We start from the raw sequence: 18,860 nt of genomic DNA on the forward strand, positions 1-18,860 counted from the left end.
GGCTCCCACTCCTTATCTGAATCTGCATCAATTATGTTGCAAAAATAATGACATAACAGTTACAAAACTTCCATCTTTTCTGTAATCTACTTTTTTTTTCTTTCTTTTTTTTTCCAGCTGCCTACTAATGCCAGCAGTTTCATACAATGAAATAAAGGGAACACACACACACACACACACACACACACACACACACACACACACACACACACCCTCCAGAGACTGGCAGTAACACCTCAAGAGACACGTCAAGGCTTAGACAATCTACAAAATGTGTATTTATAATTTAGACAAAAACTTATTTATGTGAAAATATTGAGTAATATGCAAGTCAAATAGTTGAATTGGACAGTAATATATCAGTTACATAAAATAAATACTTACTTGTCAAGAGCAATGTCTCCTCCCTCCACAAACTTCGCCTCTGTCACTGAAACAATTGATGTTTCAACCCTAAACCTGCGGCTTTCACGTCGAGTACATTCTTCCTGTGCTTCTTGGAGGGTGTATTTTGTTTTTGATGACTGTTTACGTTTTGTACTTTTCCAAAATTCTCAAACTTTCAAATATCAGTCTTCATGCTCGTATGCACTAACGCACACAGTAATGGCAGCACATACTTCCCTTTACACACAGACTTGTTGTGGTTACCTGGTGAAGCAGCATATCCTCATGTTCAGAATTTCATTGGCTATACGAAGCCCCAGTCATCAGCACAATTGGTTGCAATTGGCTCGATCTTTACAATGAAGAGGAAAGGGTGGTACTTCCTCTCACCTTGGACCCTCGTTCCTTTCTGTCGGCTGTGGAAACGACAAGTGCCAACTCAGGTGTCAATCGAAAAGTCTGAGTGCGGCGGCCATTTGACTACCAAGATATTCTAATTGTGTCCATAGGAACAGGAGTTAGGACAGAAAAACACAGAAGACCACATGTCTACCCGAAAGTAACAGCAGACCATGAGTATTTATTCATCTAGCAATGTGTTTTGGACTAAATAGTGCACTGGATCGTGGGGGGCCTTTGCAATTGTAATAAAATCCAGTGTGTGTGGATTACTATGAGACTTCACAGATGAGTTGGCTCAACTTGTAAATGATTGTTTGTTGGTGTTGATTGTGCCTGCTTTTGTGATTGTATCTTGAAATGGTTCACATCATTTGATTCATTAGAATCTTGGCTTTCCAATGTATGGCATATGGAGTACAAACTTAAACATAGCATTTGTGCAAATAGACAGGAAGTGTACTGAACACACTGACACTGTTTTGTCTTTGTGTTGAATTCAATTGAATGTAGGTTGAAAAGGATTTGTAGGATTGCATTCTGTTTGTATTTACATTTTACACAGTGCCCAAATGGGGTTGTGCATGTCAGCCACATGCCATCTTGTCAGCTATATGTCAACAGCATATCAACATGTAAATGACATGTCAACAACATGACAAGAGGTCAACATGTTGTCAACAATGTGACAACTACAGTACATGACAACAAGATATCAACAATAAGATCACACATCAGTTAAACCCAATTCCAAAAAAGTTGGGACACCATAAAACATAGATAAACCAATGTGAAAATTCGCTTATTGTTTTTAACTTATGCTCAATTGAAAACAGCACAGAGTCAATATATTTAATGCTTTACCGCATCAACTTCACCTTTGTTAATTTATGGTTATTCTGAATTTGATGCAGCAACATATTTCAAACAAGTCCTCGACAGGTTCGACCGTTCACAAGCGAGGTTCACCACTTTATGAACACATGATTGTATAAAACATGTTACTACAATGGCTCAGAAACACTTCAGAAAACTGTTGTAGGTAAACACAGTGTGTTGGTAAATGATTGCTTTGTTTTATTTGCATTTTACACAGCATCCCAGCTTTTATCGAATCAGGGTTGTACATGTCAATAATATGTCAACAGCACATTAACAATGTAAAAAAATTTACCAGTGTGTCAACTACACATGTGCATAACATGTTGACATCATGATAACAACAACAACAACAACAACATGAAAACAAGTTAACTAATCAACAACATGTGTACTACATGACAAGAAGAATCAACAATGTAACATCACATCAACATGTCAACACATAACATGTCAGTGTGTCAACTACACAACAGCAACATATAAATAACATTTCCACAACTTAATAACAACATATTAACAACACAAACAGCACGGCAAGAACATTCTAACAACATGTCATCTAAACAAGTTCTTAACAACATGATAACAGGACAACTACATCGAAACGTTAATATGTAAATAACATGTAAACTACTGGTCATCAACACAACAACAACATGTAAATACTAAGACCATCTTGAAATGGGATCACACCAGCAAGTCAACACATTGACAAACTAACCAATAAGTACTCAGTAGACATCAGTATTATGCTAAAGTGCGTGCCTTAAGTGCGCATGCTCATGTTTCTGGTGACCATGAACTCAACATATCTGTTTGACCATGATCGTCATTAATGTTAGGATGCCTCCGCCTCCTCCTCCCCTTCCTTGTGTGTCTCTGTGTTTTCCACTTTCTCTTTGTGTCTTGTCAGTCCTCTAACGTTTATATCTGTTTGTGTGTGTGTGTTTGGTCAGAGCAGTTCCCCCTCTAATATGTGTCACCTGATCTACGTTACCAATCCGCCGTCATTGCTGCAGCCTATCCACCCATCATCCCCGACACGATAAATAAATAAATATAAATAAATCCTCCTCATCATCACCTGAATCTGTGTTCAATCCCTAACAGTTAATGACATTCATGGCCTTCAGAGTAAACAATGCTCACACACTGTTTTACCATGGGCGGATGGTTCGGTATATTGAATAAGTGTGGTGCAGTTAACTTGCATCTTTCTCGGGCTACATTTACACATAGCAGGTTATTATGGAAAACGGATATTTTAAGCCTTCCGTTTTCAAAAATAACATTGTGCACACAACATTGTTTTCAAAAATGTTGTTGTTTACATGAACCCGGATAAATACGCCGTTGAGCGGCATCATAACTATGCCAAACCTATGGGCGTGAGTGTAAACATAGATCGCTCACATGACGTTAAGTATTTCCAGTCGCATGTTGTGACATTTTGGAACCTAAAACGCTGTTTAACCCTGTTTACACGCCAACACATAACTGGCGTTTTCAGAAATCTCCACTTTGGCTGGAGTTTTAAAAATGATCATTTTCCATGACAAAAACTCAGTTTGTGTGTAAACGAGAGGTCAAACCATATGAAAACATATGTGTTTTCCCTAAGTGTAAACGTAGCCTCAGTGATGTGGCTGCTGTGACTCCATCACAAGACGGTCTCTAGTTTTCCCTGATGTCTTAGAATGGATGGGAATGAATGAAACTGGGATTCAGTTAAATGCAAATGGAAACTAACATGGGCCAGTGGGGGCGCTAATGACCTTCTTTCATCTCCTACCCCCCAACTTCGAGCCCTTGCTCAGACCACACCCATCTTCAAACTTGTCCTTCATTTTGATCTCAGCAAAACACCTATGCAGCTTCGAGACTGTGTCTTGCACGATTGTGATGCTATCACATTGACAACATCTATCCAGACATATGAACACCTGGCAAAGTACTCACAACCGCGTCTGTGGTAGTTCCTGTTCCAGTAGATGTTTCCAGGACCACATTGACGACATGACCACACAGGCACACAAATAGACTCACAAAGTGACCAGAATACCAGGTGTCATGGCTTGCAAAGACATCAACACATTAACTATACAACAACACAAAAATACCATAACATGATAACAGCATGATAACAGCATACATCAACAACACATCAACTCCATATAAATAACATGTCCACAACATGTCAGTGTATCAACAAGACAACAATGTGATAGCCAGTCAAGTACATGTCAACAACACATCAACATGTAAAAAAAACATGTTGGCATGTGTCAGCTACACAACAAGACTTCAACATGATAACAACATGTCATCTACTTTGTCTACGTCACAACCATGCCCACATCACATCAGTATATATAACATGTCAAGAATTGTATCACCCAAGCCAAACCTCATCTGACCACAGTCACCACAGACTGGATCATATGCATCAGAGAAACTGCAGTAAATTCTGTTTAGTTCCAAATAAACATGGTTTTGATGACAAAAGATGAAAATCAGTTTGAAACTGATTCTTCAATATAAAACACATACATGTACAAAATAAATTCAACATACACTTACGGCGTTATCTCCCAGAATGTCCAGCTTCTTCATTAACTCACTGATCACAATCTCCTGAGGAACAAAAATAACAGTAAACATTATACATGAAAACAAATAATTATTAAGGTATTGTTCAGTTTTATGTTTGAAAGTACTGGCTTTTTTTAACCAATAATTTATCTGAAAATGCAAGTATAAATTCTCACTGCTTCCATGCGTCCTTCTCATCTGATGACTTTTCTCTTGTTTTTTTTTTTTTGTTTTTTTTTGCTCAGTGCATGTCCAATGCATTTCCTGTGCCAGTGCAAATGCCAGGTCCCAGTTTAGCTAATGTGAAGCTAACTTTGCAGCCAAGCTAACATTGTCAGAACCTATTAATAAATCTAGGTATCTTAAAAATCCAAACAAAACCATTAACTGCTGCTGGCAGCTGGCCTTTCAAATGATGAATGCCACGTGTCACGTGGGAAGAAAGAGGAGAGACGGCTTGTAGATGCATTTCTTTATATTTAAATCAAAAGAAAGACTGAGTGTATTGTCCCAGTGAGGATCCAGTGCCTTGTGGGTTCAAAACACCATTCCAGTGTCTGCCAAAGTAAATATCAATTACATGTGTTGATTCGATAGCATCAGTCTTTTCTATATCTCATCACATGGCATGGTGTCACAGGAGCCCTTCACAGGCTGATAATTATGACATCTGTAACATCAATCATTTTGATTAGATTGTTTTGTGCAACCAAACATGCGGAAAGGATTGTTGTGTTGTGCGATCCATGCAGACAACAGATAAGACCTAAGGAAATATGATTACATTGCATTTTTGCTTAGCAAACCTTAGGCATTAATTATTATATGATATGAAAGTAAAGTCAGTCACTAACAAATTCTCAGTCCAGATGACAAAACACATTGTTCAAAGTATGAGTACTTTTCATTGAAATTTTTACAGCCTTCAGCAAACTCCTTTACAGTATCATGAAACTGAGAAAATATGATTATATGACACTGACTAAAAATAGACTATATTAAGAGTTCCACTAAATATTGACTAAAATTAAAAAAACAAAAAACAATAAAACCCCACAAAGACTAAAATGTGACGTTTTTGTGACTAATTTCAGTGAATAAGGCTAAATTCCAAATTCTACTCAAACTTAACACTGCTCAGGTGTAACCAGGTGTTTGTAGGTGTACTCAGATGACCTCAGGTGTGTATAACATGTAGTTATATCAGGCCCAATTCCACCCTTTGGAAAAGGAATCAAATCTTTTAGCAGACTCCTTGCCCTAAATACATGGCTGACAACAGCATGCCTCACCCATGAGATAAAGTTTATTCACAATTTCAATATATTTTGGAACTGAACATCCCTGTGTGCACGAACATGCGCAAGGTAAGCACAAAGGAGAGTAAACACATGCAGACAGCAAATGTATCTCACTAGTCAGCCAATACTCTGAATGCCTTGGGTGAAGTAAAGCAGAGTTTCTGTCCAAGCCAGGGTCCAATACGCATCTTCCCCCGCTTCATCATATTCTCCAGGGACCCAACCTCAATTACCTCATTTGAATATCTTGCTCTTGACCTCAAAGCAGAATAATCAGTGCTCATCATTACATTGTATTGACCACCAAGCTATTCATCAATGTTTATGCATGCAGAAATTCTCAGAGCTGATCACACTTGGTCTCACTAGATATGACAGATTAATCCTGAATGTAAACCTGAGTATTCATATCAACAAAAAGAATGACTCCAAAGCCATGAAGCTTGTGAATTTACTGGACAGCTTTGAGCTTAACCAACATGTAAATGAAGCCACTCATCAGCATGGTCACATTCTGGACCTGGGTTAAACAATGACAATGTTTCAGTATAAGAATTACCAATTTCTGACCATCAGTGTGCTTTTTTATGCCAAACTAATCTTAACGAAGGCTAAAAGGGATTTTTTTGTTTAGAAGAGTTTCTTTCATGGCAAGATGTAATATTCTTGTATATAATATTATTCTGTAATATTATGAGGTCATTTGAGTCACACAGCTGACTGCTCTTTAAATGACATGTTAGAACATTTCAACAACACCACGTCATCTGCTTTAAATGCTGGAGAAAAAAGGAGGAAAACTGGGCTCACAGTTCACTGTAATATATACAAAGAAGCCATGACTGCCTATAACAAAGCTATATGTCTGGAAAGAAAGGATTCTAGAGTTCCCAGAGAATGCTGGGAACTCTAGAATATTATTCTTCACAACTGAGCAGCTGTTCAGCACTGCCCCCACCTGTCCACAGGTCTCTGAATCAAACTGTGAAGAACCTCATCATTCTTCAATGAGAAAATAAGCTCAAATACATAAATACATCTCTGCAAAGAGGCATCTTCACAGATGGTTTAAAACAGCCTCTGTAAGACCATTACTAAAGAAACCAACCTAGATATCAATGCACTGACCAACTGATATCCAACCTCAATTTCAGTCAGGCTTTAGAACAGACCAGAGCACTGAAACTGCTCTGACTAAAAACATCCAGCGACCTCAGACAAAACTCTGACGAAAATAAGAACTCAGTTTTTGTCTTTTGGCATCAGTCTTGGAAATCATGTGTCTGAGAAACATGACATCTGTTCTGGGGTTGCAGGGAGCTGCTTCTGTAAGTTATTACTCTCATAATGTATGTTTCCATAATTCTGGAGACGACACACAACTGTATATCCATGTGGACTCCATCACTAACTGTCTGTTAATCAATAAATCAGTGGATGAGCAATAATTTCTCCAAGTTAAATGACAACAAAAGTGAAATCCTACTAGTCAGCCCTAAAACAAAAAGAGAGATGCTGTTCGATAATCCAGCAAATAACTCCCTGGATTAAATCTGAGGTTACAGTCTTGGTGTTCTCCAAGATTCAGATCTAAGATTCAAGTCCCACAACAACAAGGTGACTAAAATAGCTGAAGTATGACCATTTTGAAATCAAAAAGAGGCTGAAAAACTGATTCATGCCTGATTCAAAGAGGAGAGAGCACATTAGTCCAGTTTCAGCTGCTCTGCACTGCCTTCCTCTAACATTCAGAACTAATTTTAAAGTCCTCCTGTTAGAGTCTGTGTCAGTTTATGTTTTGTTAACCATTCTCTCCGTGTCTGCAGTGGAGACATGGCCGGGCGATGCGACGAGCTGACGGTGCACCTGAGGCTGATCTTAACTGATTATCTCATGATTTAGGCAGCATGCCGGAGTTGGTAAGCTGCCAGATTGTCAGAGCTTCTAGCCGAGACTTTCCAGCCATTTGATCTTGTGACCATAGCTTCCTAGTACTTATATCGTTGTCTTAGTCGCCTTTGTGCGGATCTTGTTCTTGCTTTGTCTTTGTACTGAGTCCTCTATTTGGTTTCATTATAGTCGTGTGTTTTTTCCTTCCTACCTGCTCGCCACGGTGAAGCGAATGTTTTTGTTTTCTTGAGCTGATTTTGTGTTCACTGGTTATTCAGGGTTTTGTAGTGTTTTGGTTTCTTATGTCATTGTTAATCTGTTGTTCGTCTGTTTAAACGGCTCCCTTGGTTCTCTTGCTGCTTATCTACCTCTTGGGTCCTGCTAAAAATATACTGATTTACTAATCATAACACCTCCTCCTCGTATACAAAGGCTTCTTCCCCAGAGTCATTGTGCTTTGTGGTCTTGCAGGTTCTGTGGATAGTGGCTGAACCTGGATTGGGGATTATAGCTACATCTTCCGCCATGGCCTTGCCTGGAGTGTCCAGAGACAACTTCAGTTGTGATTTGGCACTATATAAATAAAATTGAATTGAATTGAATTAAAAACTGATCTCTGAGCTTCAGCCTTTAACGAGCTCTGACTTCTGATACAGACCTGAAAATGTAACTTTATGCACTGCTGAGCATCTTTTAAAATGTTGGATTTTACTTGATTTTATGCATTATGTGGACTTTATCTTTGACATTATTTTATTACTGTTCTTCACTGGTTTTATTTTCCATCTTATGCATTCTCTTTATTTTCATCTTTGTTTTTACTATTATCAAGTGGGTTTTAGTCTCTGTCTTATATAAATTTTCTATCCCTGTTTTTATGTTCATTCTGTTTTTTTATGTGAAGCACTCTGAGCTGCATTTCTTGTAAGAAAGGTGTTATACAAATAAAATTTCTGGGTGTGTGTTTACAGGTGTACTTAGATTTTTGCTGGTGTACTTACAGTGACTCCCTCTGCCTCGCAGTAGATCTGCAGAGGACTGAGACCTTCTGGGAAATAGAGTTGTTGGAAGTTAATGGCAGGTGAGCGTCGCTCCCTCTCCTGAACAATAAACATAGTTTCCATAGAAAAAGGGACATTGTGTCAGTCAGTCTTTACTGTTTTAACGTGTTGTTGTTGTTGTTGTTTATGTCTGTCTGACTGTTGTTACCTCAAGCTCTAAGATCCGAAACTCCAGCAGCTCATTCTGATCTTTGACGTCCTGGATGTCGTTTTTCAGCCGTAGGTCTTCACCTTCCATCTGCTTCACCTGAAGAATATGAGAAATTTACAGCCAATCAGAGATAATATATAATGCTGTTTTTATATCTTATATTCACAGTCTTAGTTGTGTCAAAAAATATTTACAGTTCAACACAAAAAGTCAACATTAATGGATTTGTTACTCTATATTCTGTGTGTCACTTCTATTTGGAGGTCAAATAAATAGAAGGGGGCGGGGGGGGGGGTTGTAACAGGAGATACAGTATAATCAGGGACAGTTCAGTTGGCATTCTTGAGTCTCATTTCCTGTTTTTGCATCACATGGGTGTCGCCACTGGAGTCTATTGATTACAGTGGGAGGAGTGATCATGAGAAAAAATCAGGAGAAATTTAATTTTGCTCGAGACCTGTCTCTGTCTCAGGAACACACTCTGGAGCAAGCATATGAAGCTATTAGGCAAAATAAAGTGCAAACATAATTTTTACTGTATTTAGTGTTGTATTGTTTTGACATGGACAAGCAATAGTCCATCAGAAATGTGTTGCTGCTTAGGTGAAGAAGAAATCAAAGTGCTTTACCTTCTCCACCAGCTCCTGATTCCTCTGGTACAATGCCTGCTTCTCCTCCACCCACTTCACATCCTGAAAGACAGACAGACAGACAGGTGAACAGACAGACAGACAGACAGGCGAACAGACAGATAGACAGAGAGGTGGACAGACAGACAGACACACAGGGAGACAGACAAGTGGACAGGCAGAGGGAGGGACAGACAGGTAGACAGACAGACAGACAGACAGGCAGAGGGACAGACAGACATCAGTGCCAGCAGTTGTCAGTGAACATTACCTTCAGCTCAAAGCTCTATCAGACCTGCTTTATGTTCTATGTTCTACATCAGACGTGTTCAGTCATGTTCCACAGAGAGTCAACAATCCACAAGTTTCTATTCTACTTGATCATCCAAGCAGGTGATGTCACAGATAAGCTCCTCCCCTCTACTTGATCAGTGGGTCCAGTCTTTGATCTGATTGGGTGAGTGATTTTTTACGGTAAATAAACACCAACAGCAACACAAATGGTGGTCACCAATCAATATCAGTTAAAGGTTCTGATTGGTTGTCTGGTTCTGTTTGGCAGTATATGGAACATCATTAGTCACTCTATTCTGTGTTCTACTGTTTGTTCTACATCTGTTTCATTCTCATTGGTTCTCTGCCCCTCAAATCAGTATGGAGACACTGCCCTTTTCTTCACAAATCGACCTTGGAACCAATAAGACTGCACATCATATTCTCACCTGGTCATATTGTTGTTTGCTTCTTTAAAGACTTAATCCTCCATTCTCTGTCATCTTTCCATCATTTTTATTCTCAGTGTTTTATTATTTACTTCATTATTACTCTTTTAATTGTATTAATTTATTAGCGTCAACATCATCACTGTGTTTGTGCATGTGTGTCTGTATTTGTGTGTACTTGTACTTGCCAATAAGGACTGGAACAAGTTTTTAACCAACCTAGTGAGGACAATTTGGCTGGTCCTCACAACTTCAAAGGGCTGTTTGAAGGTTCAGATTTGGTTTTAAGGAGGCTAGAAATAGAGTTAGGGACTGAGGAATACATTATGTTGTGGGGGTCCTCACAAGGATAGAAGTACAAAATAGTGTGTGTGCCTGCGTGTGTGCCTGCATTTGTGTGTTTTACCAGTCCTTGTTGTTTCAGTGCTGACTCCAGATCTGCAACTCTGGTTTCATATCGACTGATTTCAGTCAACAGTTGCTCTCTGGTCTGAAACAGAGAATAAACCCATCAACCTTTTCCTGCCTTGCATCATTACACAGACTAGAGCCCTGGTTCTCTTGCTGCCTTGCTCAGAGGTCGGGTCACCTTGATCTCCTTCTCAGCATCGTAGTTTCCTCCACTCGTCTCCGTCAGCAGAGCATACGCTCGCTGCAGTGCCTGATACTCCTGAGTCAGCTGACGGTAACGAAGCTCCGCCTCTTCACGCGCACACACCTGAAACAGACAAGCCAGTCAGGCCAGTGACAGAACCAGCCCAACCAGTGACAGAACCAGTCTGATTATTGACAGAACCAGTCCCGAACCAGTCCGACCAATAGAAGATCTGTCAGTATTTGACAGTTGAGATGCTGTTTCCTGTTAAAAAGTCCACTGTGGAGGATTCTGGGGGATCAATTGGCACAAATGGAATGTAACAGTCAATTATTCAACAGTGTAGAATCACCTGGAATTCAGAACCAGATGCAGAATCAGCTTCACTGGCCACGTATGTGCACACATGCAAGGAGTGTAACTCTGGTTTAATATGGATCACTGCTGACTTTGAAGAAACTTTGATTGATTGTTCTGCATAAACCAGATTCCATTAGAACCAAAGGAAGGGTACGTCTTCAGTGCAGGATTCTGCTGCCTCACAGTTTATGTCAGAGATAAATCTGAAATGTTTCAATATGCTTCAACAGTCTTGCTGCAGAAAGTTATTGGTAAGTGCACAAAAAGGAACTAAAGTAAATCAAGATACACTCAATTCAGCATATTCACTGTGTATACATGTGCTGGAGAGCTATAGATACAGAAATGCAGTATTCTTCAACCCTGTCTTCTGCATATGACCACAACTTCTCATCAGGCCACAGCCTCTGCCCCATTCACTATACTGAAAGGAACAAAGGGACACCTGATCCTACACCACCTCCAGGAGGACAACAAGTCCTGAGGGATGGAGAGCGAGATGGAGGAGAAGTGACATGATCCTGGGAAACCTGTCTGTGACTTGAGGTGAAACACCACATGTGCTCCTCCTCTCACCTGTCCTCTCTCCTCAACTGCCTCCTCTCTCCTCACCTGGCACAAGTCTTTCATAGAGGTGGTCAAGGAATGGAAATAGGTGCTGAGTGTGTTTTTTCTAATATATATGTACGTTTTAATTTTATTTTTTTAATCTTTAGATGTAGCAGAAGGTAGCACACTACAGTATAATTTACAGTAATGTGTGTGTGTGGGGGGGTGTACCTCTTCTGGTTCAGTATCTGGAGTTCTGTCAGTGTGAAAGGACAAAGATGATCCATCAGAGTCCACAGACGCTTCTTCATCATATCCATAAAATGTCTCAATGACCTGCATGCTCACACACACACACACACACACACACACACACACACACACACACAGTGTTGACTCATCAGTAGCGTGTTGTAGATTGCATCTCAGTTGAGTTCTTGAGTTCTTCAACACATCTGCAGATAATCTCAAATCAAAAGGTCCACTTACACAGAAACACACAAGCTCTGTCAGAGCTTTCAACTGTGTTGACTGTAAAATGCAGACCGATACTTTAATATGGGAACAGTAGAAGTAGTAGTGGTGATGGCAGTAGTGGTACTACTACTACTACTACTACTACTACTAGTAGTAGTAGTAGTAGTAGTAGTAGTAGTAACAGAGGACTGTTCGTGATGATGTTTCAGCAGAACATGTGAATAAAGAACATGGGTTTAAAAAACAACAAAACAGGAGTAAAAACATCTGTCCAGTCTCACCCTGCAGGCTCTGAAGGTTCGTTTCCTCCTCACTGAATCCTGACGTCTGTATCTCAGTAACATATCTCTCTCCTGGAGGACAAACAAACAGAAACAGGAGCTACATGATCATTCATTTGAAGTCATGTTTGTGCCACCTGATCAATCTAAGTTCAATATTCATCTTCCTTTTAGTTCTGTTTTTGGTCTCTACCAACATCTGCGGGAGGGAAACATCTGGCTTCTTACCCGTTAAATACTTTTTAAGAGGACATAAAACACATTATTAAACAGATGGTTCCTCATGCAGCAGCCTACAGAAAAAGTCTGAACAGTTGTAGTACTAACAGTTGTAGAGGCACTGCTACTGAATACTTACTATAACATTCTTTACATAACCAGCTGTCTCCAGAGCCTGAAAACACAAACAGTTTTGTTTCAAATAAAATTTGATACATGTATTGTTGTAGTAGCAGTGTTAACAGTACCACAAAGTACTTTATGAATCTTTCATGGGGAAATTAAATTTCCAGAACAGCAGTGGTAGTTGTTGTCATAATACTAGTAGTAGTAGCAGTAATAGCAATACTTTGAACAGGTTGCCACTGATATGTTGTTGGAGCAGTAGTTTTAACAGTACTAGCAGTAGTAGGAATACTGAGAATATTAATACCTTGGACAGATGGCAATAATGTGTAGTAGCAGTAGCAGTACCTTGGACAGGTCATCGATGATGTGTTGTTGCTCCAAAACTTGTAACCGTAGAAACTCCATCTCTCTCTCCTCCTGGCTGTAACCATGGTAACTGGTGGAGTGGCTGCGGTCTAGGTCGTTCAGAGAACTCGGTCTCCTCTGAGGATCATGACAAACAGTGGAATTACTGAGGGAGGTGACTGCCTGAAACTGTGGATGTCTCCTGTCCATGCAGAATTGTGGGATTTCCAATTGTACTTCTGAATAGTTGATTGCTGGCAAAACCAAAGTTCATGGAACCAAATGCAGCACTATCAGGGAAACTCCCCATCATCCGTTGAAGCTGAATCTACAGTGGACTACTGTACCTCGCTACAATGCAGGCTTTTGTTTGTAGTTGAGCATCAAATGTCACCTCCACAACACTAGACAGATGTGTTGTATGTACATATATGATTAGATGGTATTTCAGCTTCCCCACAGTAACTGTGTTTACATTCTGTCATTGACTTTGTAATACAGAACAACAGAGATTGATGGGCTGGAGATATACTCGCTTTTTAACCACATATACATGTAGACAATCGGCTGCGTTTAGAACATAGTTCACATATTTGCCTATATACTATAACCCTAGCCCTTTCCCACAAGAGACAAAAGGCTACTCAAACGAATTCTTTTTTCCGATGAGTCTAAAGTGATTCAAATTTAGCTAATGTCTATTTCTCTGGTGTAACAAACGCAATCATATTGAAGCATCAAATTACACTTTCAGAATAAACAGAAGGCCTTAGTTTCAGCATCTCACGCACACCTTTAGTTACGACAGTTTGGCTTTAACATGCTGCTATTCTTATTTTTCCAAGAACAAGGTGACACTGTTCTGTGGCATAATAATTTTCATAAAGTACGGTGAGATGTCAAGTCAGATCCAGGTCTAAACTCACTTTGACCAGATATGTACTCTGTTCTGGTTTTGAGTACTGCAAGTCTACATCAGTTACCTTTAGTTTGATAAATGGTACATTGTCCATCTTTAGACCTGATTTCTTCAGAATAACCTGACTGATATGATCAGGTCCAGACTGGTCCCAGTGCTACTGGTTTGACTGGGACAGAACCAGCAGACTGTGTTTGTCACTGATGTCAGGGTACAGGAGTACAGGGAGAGGGGTTACCATAGTTACCATCTCCAGGTTCTCCTGCGTGACAAAGCGAAGCTTGTTGTCGAGGCGACGGAGCGCAAGAGCCAGCTCCTCGTTTTTCCTGCTCAGACGTTTGTTTTTGTCCAGAAGAGGAAGAAACTGACTCTCCGTCTCTCTCAGACGCTTCAGCTACAAAAAATAAAGAAAGAAGACAGAAAATATAGAAAAGTGTTGACGTGTGTGTGTGTGTGTGTGTGTGTGTGTGTGTGTGTGTGTGTGTGTGTGTGTTACCAGTTCGTTGCGTTCTTCAGACAGAAGAGAGTTTCGATCCTCCAGCTTCCTGACAACAGCACTGAGCTCAGCAATTTTTAATTGAAACCTCCGAGTGTCCCGGTCCTCCTGAGACTGCAAGGACACACACACACACACACACACACACACACACACACACACACACACATATTAGGTTTTTATCACTCTTGGACCTTAACCCCAGTCATCACCCTAACATTTAGTGATTGACATTATGGGGACCTGCACTTTGTCCCCATAAGTAAGGGGAGTCCCCACAATGTGACAGCATGAACAGATTGACAGATGTCCCCACAACATAAGGAATACACAGACTCACAGAGAGAGAGAGAAAGAGAGAGAGAGAGAGTAATTTTTCCATCACTTCTGGGGACAATACATAGACTTATATACATTTAATGGAGACTTAGCTGTAACCTAACCTTAACCCAAGACTTCACTTCAAATTGAATGATTTTCATAAGGACGGTAAGTCCCCATAATGTGACCGTGTAAACAGATTTATGTCCCCACAACATCAGTAATATACATCCACACACACACACACACACACACAGTAACACACACAAACAATGCAGTGAGAGCAGTTATTTGAGGTCCCTGCAGTTACAGTGTGCTTCATATATAAAATGGCAGCGCATGCAGATGCGGTAGCTCCCTTCACCAAATTTTTGTTTTATTATTTTTAGCCTTTAGTACCAAATCACATATTACTCATGACAGAAATACACTTATCAACATTGGAAAACAAAGTGCAGTGACTGGGTAAGTGTAGCAGACCTCAAGATCATCACAGTCCATGACATCTTCCAACATACCCTGTCAGGCCAGCCAGACAAAATGCCACTAAACATGTTGTGGTTGCCCCAGGAAGAGAAGAAAGAAAGCCTGGGTAAGATGCAAGATAACCCAGCTTGGACTTAAGGCTAGTCGAGTACCCAGTCAACCCCTGGCTAATGTCCAGAGCCAGGAAAATAAAAAGGACGAAATAAGACTAACTCAACAACACTCAAGTATGGAACTCAACAGGCAGACCATGTTCTTAGATAACAGAAGACGGGGGGTGGGGGGTCGGGGGGCTGCAGGAGCTGTGTGAGGTCATCAGCAGTCACATGGCAAAACAACGACATGGTATTTTCCTTGTAATTGGTGATATTAATGTTTTGTCTAAATTCCACCATCATGTCTACATCTCCACCAGGGGAAGAAGTACCCCACAACATGTTCACATAAAAAAGCCTTCCAGTTCCTATTTTGGTCAATGAGACCACATGTCCCTGCTCTGCCCACTATCCACTTTCTCCCAGCTGATAAGTAAAAAGATGCCATCACCCACGAGAACCACATCAGTCTTGAGGAATACACAAGATCACTGACATCATACACTAGCACATGTGTGGATGATGTGGTGATTACAAAAACAATGAAATCAGTCTCCAACCAAAAAGTCTGCATGTATGGAGAGGTAATGACTCTATCCAGAGTCAAAAAGCTGCCTTTCAGTCAGATGACAACAATGCATACAGAGCCACCAATGCTAGACTGATAGCTGACATCAAGAAGGCAAAGTGGAGACATCGACGGGAAATGGAGTGAGACCTCAGCGCTAGCAACACCAAAGATATGTGGCAAGTGATCCAGACAATCACAGGCTACAAAAGCAAGAACCCCCCCATCGCGTAGATAAGCTCAACATATTTTATTGTTCACCTCCTAAACAAAGAGTCAGCTGTCAAGTCCACTCTGCTTCCAGAGGACTGGCCACTCTGAGTATCCCCAGTAGATGTGAGAAGAATCCTGCTGAGAGTTAATGTAAGTAAAGCTGCTGAGCGTGAAAACATCCCTGGCTGAGTACAACCCTGACTCCAAAAAAGTCTGGACTCTGTAAAACGGAAAAAATAAATAAATAAATAAATATATATATATATAAAATATTTTATTCTTTGATCAAAAGTCAAAGCTCCGAGAAGACTGTGGACATAAAAACTGAAGGAAGAGAACTCAATTAGGACTCCATTGGTGCATTTCAGCAGCAGCCACACAGCTTAACAGTCTGGCCATGATGTGTTGTTAGTATTAGTAGTAGTAGTAATAGTATCTGTACCTTGAACGTGTTGTTGAAGGTGTTTGATGGTGTGTAGCAGTAGGTTAATAGTGGCAACAGTAGTAGTAGTAAATGCTAAATGTCACTTTGGAGAAACCTGAGAGTATTCTGATAAGACTTTCTGGAAAGACTTATTATATATCATCTTTCATAATAACCTTAACAATAACAATTATCATTACTTCATTCATGTGTCTCTCTTGATTGAAATGGGTATAATTACTTCATGGTTGACTTGACGTATCTGAAAATACCCACAAATTTAAGATGGCAGTTTGAATTGGAAGTCTGTAGTTGTTTAATTTCAGATTCTGTCCTGGAGTACAGAGACAAAATACTAGAAATCATTCCAATGGCCCGATACGAATGAACCTAAATATATGTGTGTACTCTCACTTCTGTAATGACACCCTCATGAAAATGTTTGGGAAACACTGACTTTCACTGTGTATTGATGTGCTTTAATGCAGTGGTTCTCAACTGGTCTGGCTTCAGGACCTCTTAATAACAAGCTGTAACCCGACATGAATAGACGGCACTCTGCTGCATAAAAAATACCCTTCAAAATAAAAGCACAGGATTTTTTTTTCTAAACATTTTGTTTTTGCCCAGGCAAAGGCCCGCGACCCATTGAAAACAGGTCTGTGACCCACTTTTGGGTCGCAACCCACCAGTTGAGAATCACTGCTTTCATGTATTAACCTTTACTAATTTTTCTTTAGAGCTTCCAGTTTTCTCCAGCAGCGATGAACTTGACTCAGGACTCCTCAGGGGTCTATAACTTGGTCTGCTACGGACAGAGAACGCTCTCACCATATATTTCAACTAACTGTAGCAGTACTTGTGGTGTAAGTGTTAGCATCAAAACACACTTAAAATACAAAAAAGTAAAAATATTCATTGTGCAGAATGGCCCATTTCAGAATAATGTATATTACTGACGTACAATTTCTGATGTATTAATACCTACATTATTCTAATGTCGCAGCTGGTAAAGGTGGAGCTATTTTGCTTTTACTGTATATATATATATATATATATATATATATATATATATATATATATATATATATATATATATACACACACACACACACACACATTGCTGGGTAGCTTGAGGATTTCCCCCTGAGGATCATCTTATCTTGTCCATAACATTACATTATCATTTATTTGTTGATTATATTTGACATTATTAGTTTGAATCTGCAAAGTTACTTAAGTTAAAATGTAGTTCAGTAAAACATAATATTTGCCTTTGAAATGTAGTAGAGTAGAATCAGAAAGCTGCAGAAAGTGGAAATACTCAAGTACAAGTACCTAAAATTGTACTTAAGTACAGCATTTGATAAGTTACTTTCCACCACTGTTGTTAATGTGTTCTACATTATGGGAGCTGTCCCCTTTCCCTCCAAAATTAAAAGAAAACTGATTAGTGTTATGTAGATGTTTCTCAGCTACTCCCCACAAAAAAATGCTGTATTGAATATAAGTGTAGTCAACAGCATGTAGTCATCAATACACATTTGCACATTAAATGTTAATATTGACCGAAAATTGTTGCGAACAGTTAACACTGCAAATTGTTTGAACTACTGGGAGCTACATGAATCACATGGCCGTGCAAACGAGTGTCGCAACTTTCTGCGGCGTTGTGTTTAATGACAGAATGATGACTCAGAGGTCAAAGTTCACCATGACCAGTTAACATGTTGTGTTTCAACAGTGACATGAAACGAAGTGAATTTATTTCATGCAGTATGAGCGGGAAGAGGCGGGGCTTACAATGTGAGGAGGAGTGTTAGGGGTGGGGTTAGGGGCTTGGCCAGGGTGATTTATCCCCACCCTCTGTGCGTCTCTCAGGGCTGCGATTTGCTGCTCGGCAGCCTGAGTCTGCAGCTGGAGGCGGTGGGCGTGTCCAGCCTGCAGCCCAAGGGCTTTATCCAATACACTGACAGCTCTGTCCTTCAGCTTTATCTCATCCATCTGCACATAGACAGGTAGACAGACAGACAGGTAGGCAGACAGTTTATAGAGACAGAGAGGTAATTAAGTTAGAGACAGACACACACACACACAGGCGGAGAAAAAGACATGTTAGTCAGGATGGAGTTAGTCAGGCAGACAGGTAGACAGAGAGGTTAGAGACAGACATGTAGACAGACAGACAGGTAAGGGGTGGGGTTAAACAGACAGACAGCTAAAGAGCAGGATTGGAGGAGTCATTTTCACTTTTTCAGATAAAAAATGTGCTGGATCTAAACTCAAACAGGTGAACATGAACCTGTGGCTCAGGTGAGTCAGTCTGTGTCCTTCCTGTTTGTCCTTCATCATGTCTCATGATCTCATAC

General features: G+C 40.1%; 1 protein-coding gene across 14 annotated transcripts in view; it reads right to left on the reverse strand.

Annotated features, from left to right (window-relative positions):
• The window catches only part of jakmip3 (Janus kinase and microtubule interacting protein 3), a 38,681-nt gene that overhangs the window by 12,446 nt on the left and 7,375 nt on the right, over positions 1 to 18,860 (reverse strand). For 7 of the 14 annotated variants that reach the window (XR_013079275.1, XM_076759618.1, XM_076759616.1 and 4 more), the window contains exons 5-17: positions 18,295 to 18,495; positions 14,385 to 14,498; positions 14,127 to 14,282; positions 12,970 to 13,107; positions 12,635 to 12,670; positions 12,277 to 12,348; positions 11,750 to 11,854; positions 10,604 to 10,732; positions 10,421 to 10,504; positions 9,293 to 9,355; positions 8,661 to 8,759; positions 8,453 to 8,551; positions 4,243 to 4,302 (exon numbers count right to left, since the gene is read on the reverse strand). Coding sequence is in view for 13 of the 14 variants with exons in the window: in XM_076759618.1 (XP_076615733.1) it covers positions 4,243 to 4,302; positions 8,453 to 8,551; positions 8,661 to 8,759; positions 9,293 to 9,355; positions 10,421 to 10,504; positions 10,604 to 10,732; positions 11,750 to 11,854; positions 12,277 to 12,348; positions 12,635 to 12,670; positions 12,970 to 13,107; positions 14,127 to 14,282; positions 14,385 to 14,498; positions 18,295 to 18,495 (1,356 nt within the window). In the remaining variant the exon portion in view is untranslated. The remainder of the gene's footprint in view (positions 1 to 4,242; positions 4,303 to 8,452; positions 8,552 to 8,660; positions 8,760 to 9,292; positions 9,356 to 10,420; positions 10,505 to 10,603; positions 10,733 to 11,749; positions 11,855 to 12,276; positions 12,349 to 12,634; positions 12,671 to 12,969; positions 13,108 to 14,126; positions 14,283 to 14,384; positions 14,499 to 18,294; positions 18,496 to 18,860) is intronic. The other 7 variants (XM_076759619.1, XM_076759626.1, XM_076759620.1 and 4 more) reach the window with 6 other exon arrangements.

This window comes from Chaetodon auriga, chromosome 20, assembly GCF_051107435.1.
Source record: "Chaetodon auriga isolate fChaAug3 chromosome 20, fChaAug3.hap1, whole genome shotgun sequence".
Classification (NCBI taxonomy): Eukaryota; Metazoa; Chordata; class Actinopteri; order Chaetodontiformes; family Chaetodontidae; genus Chaetodon; species Chaetodon auriga.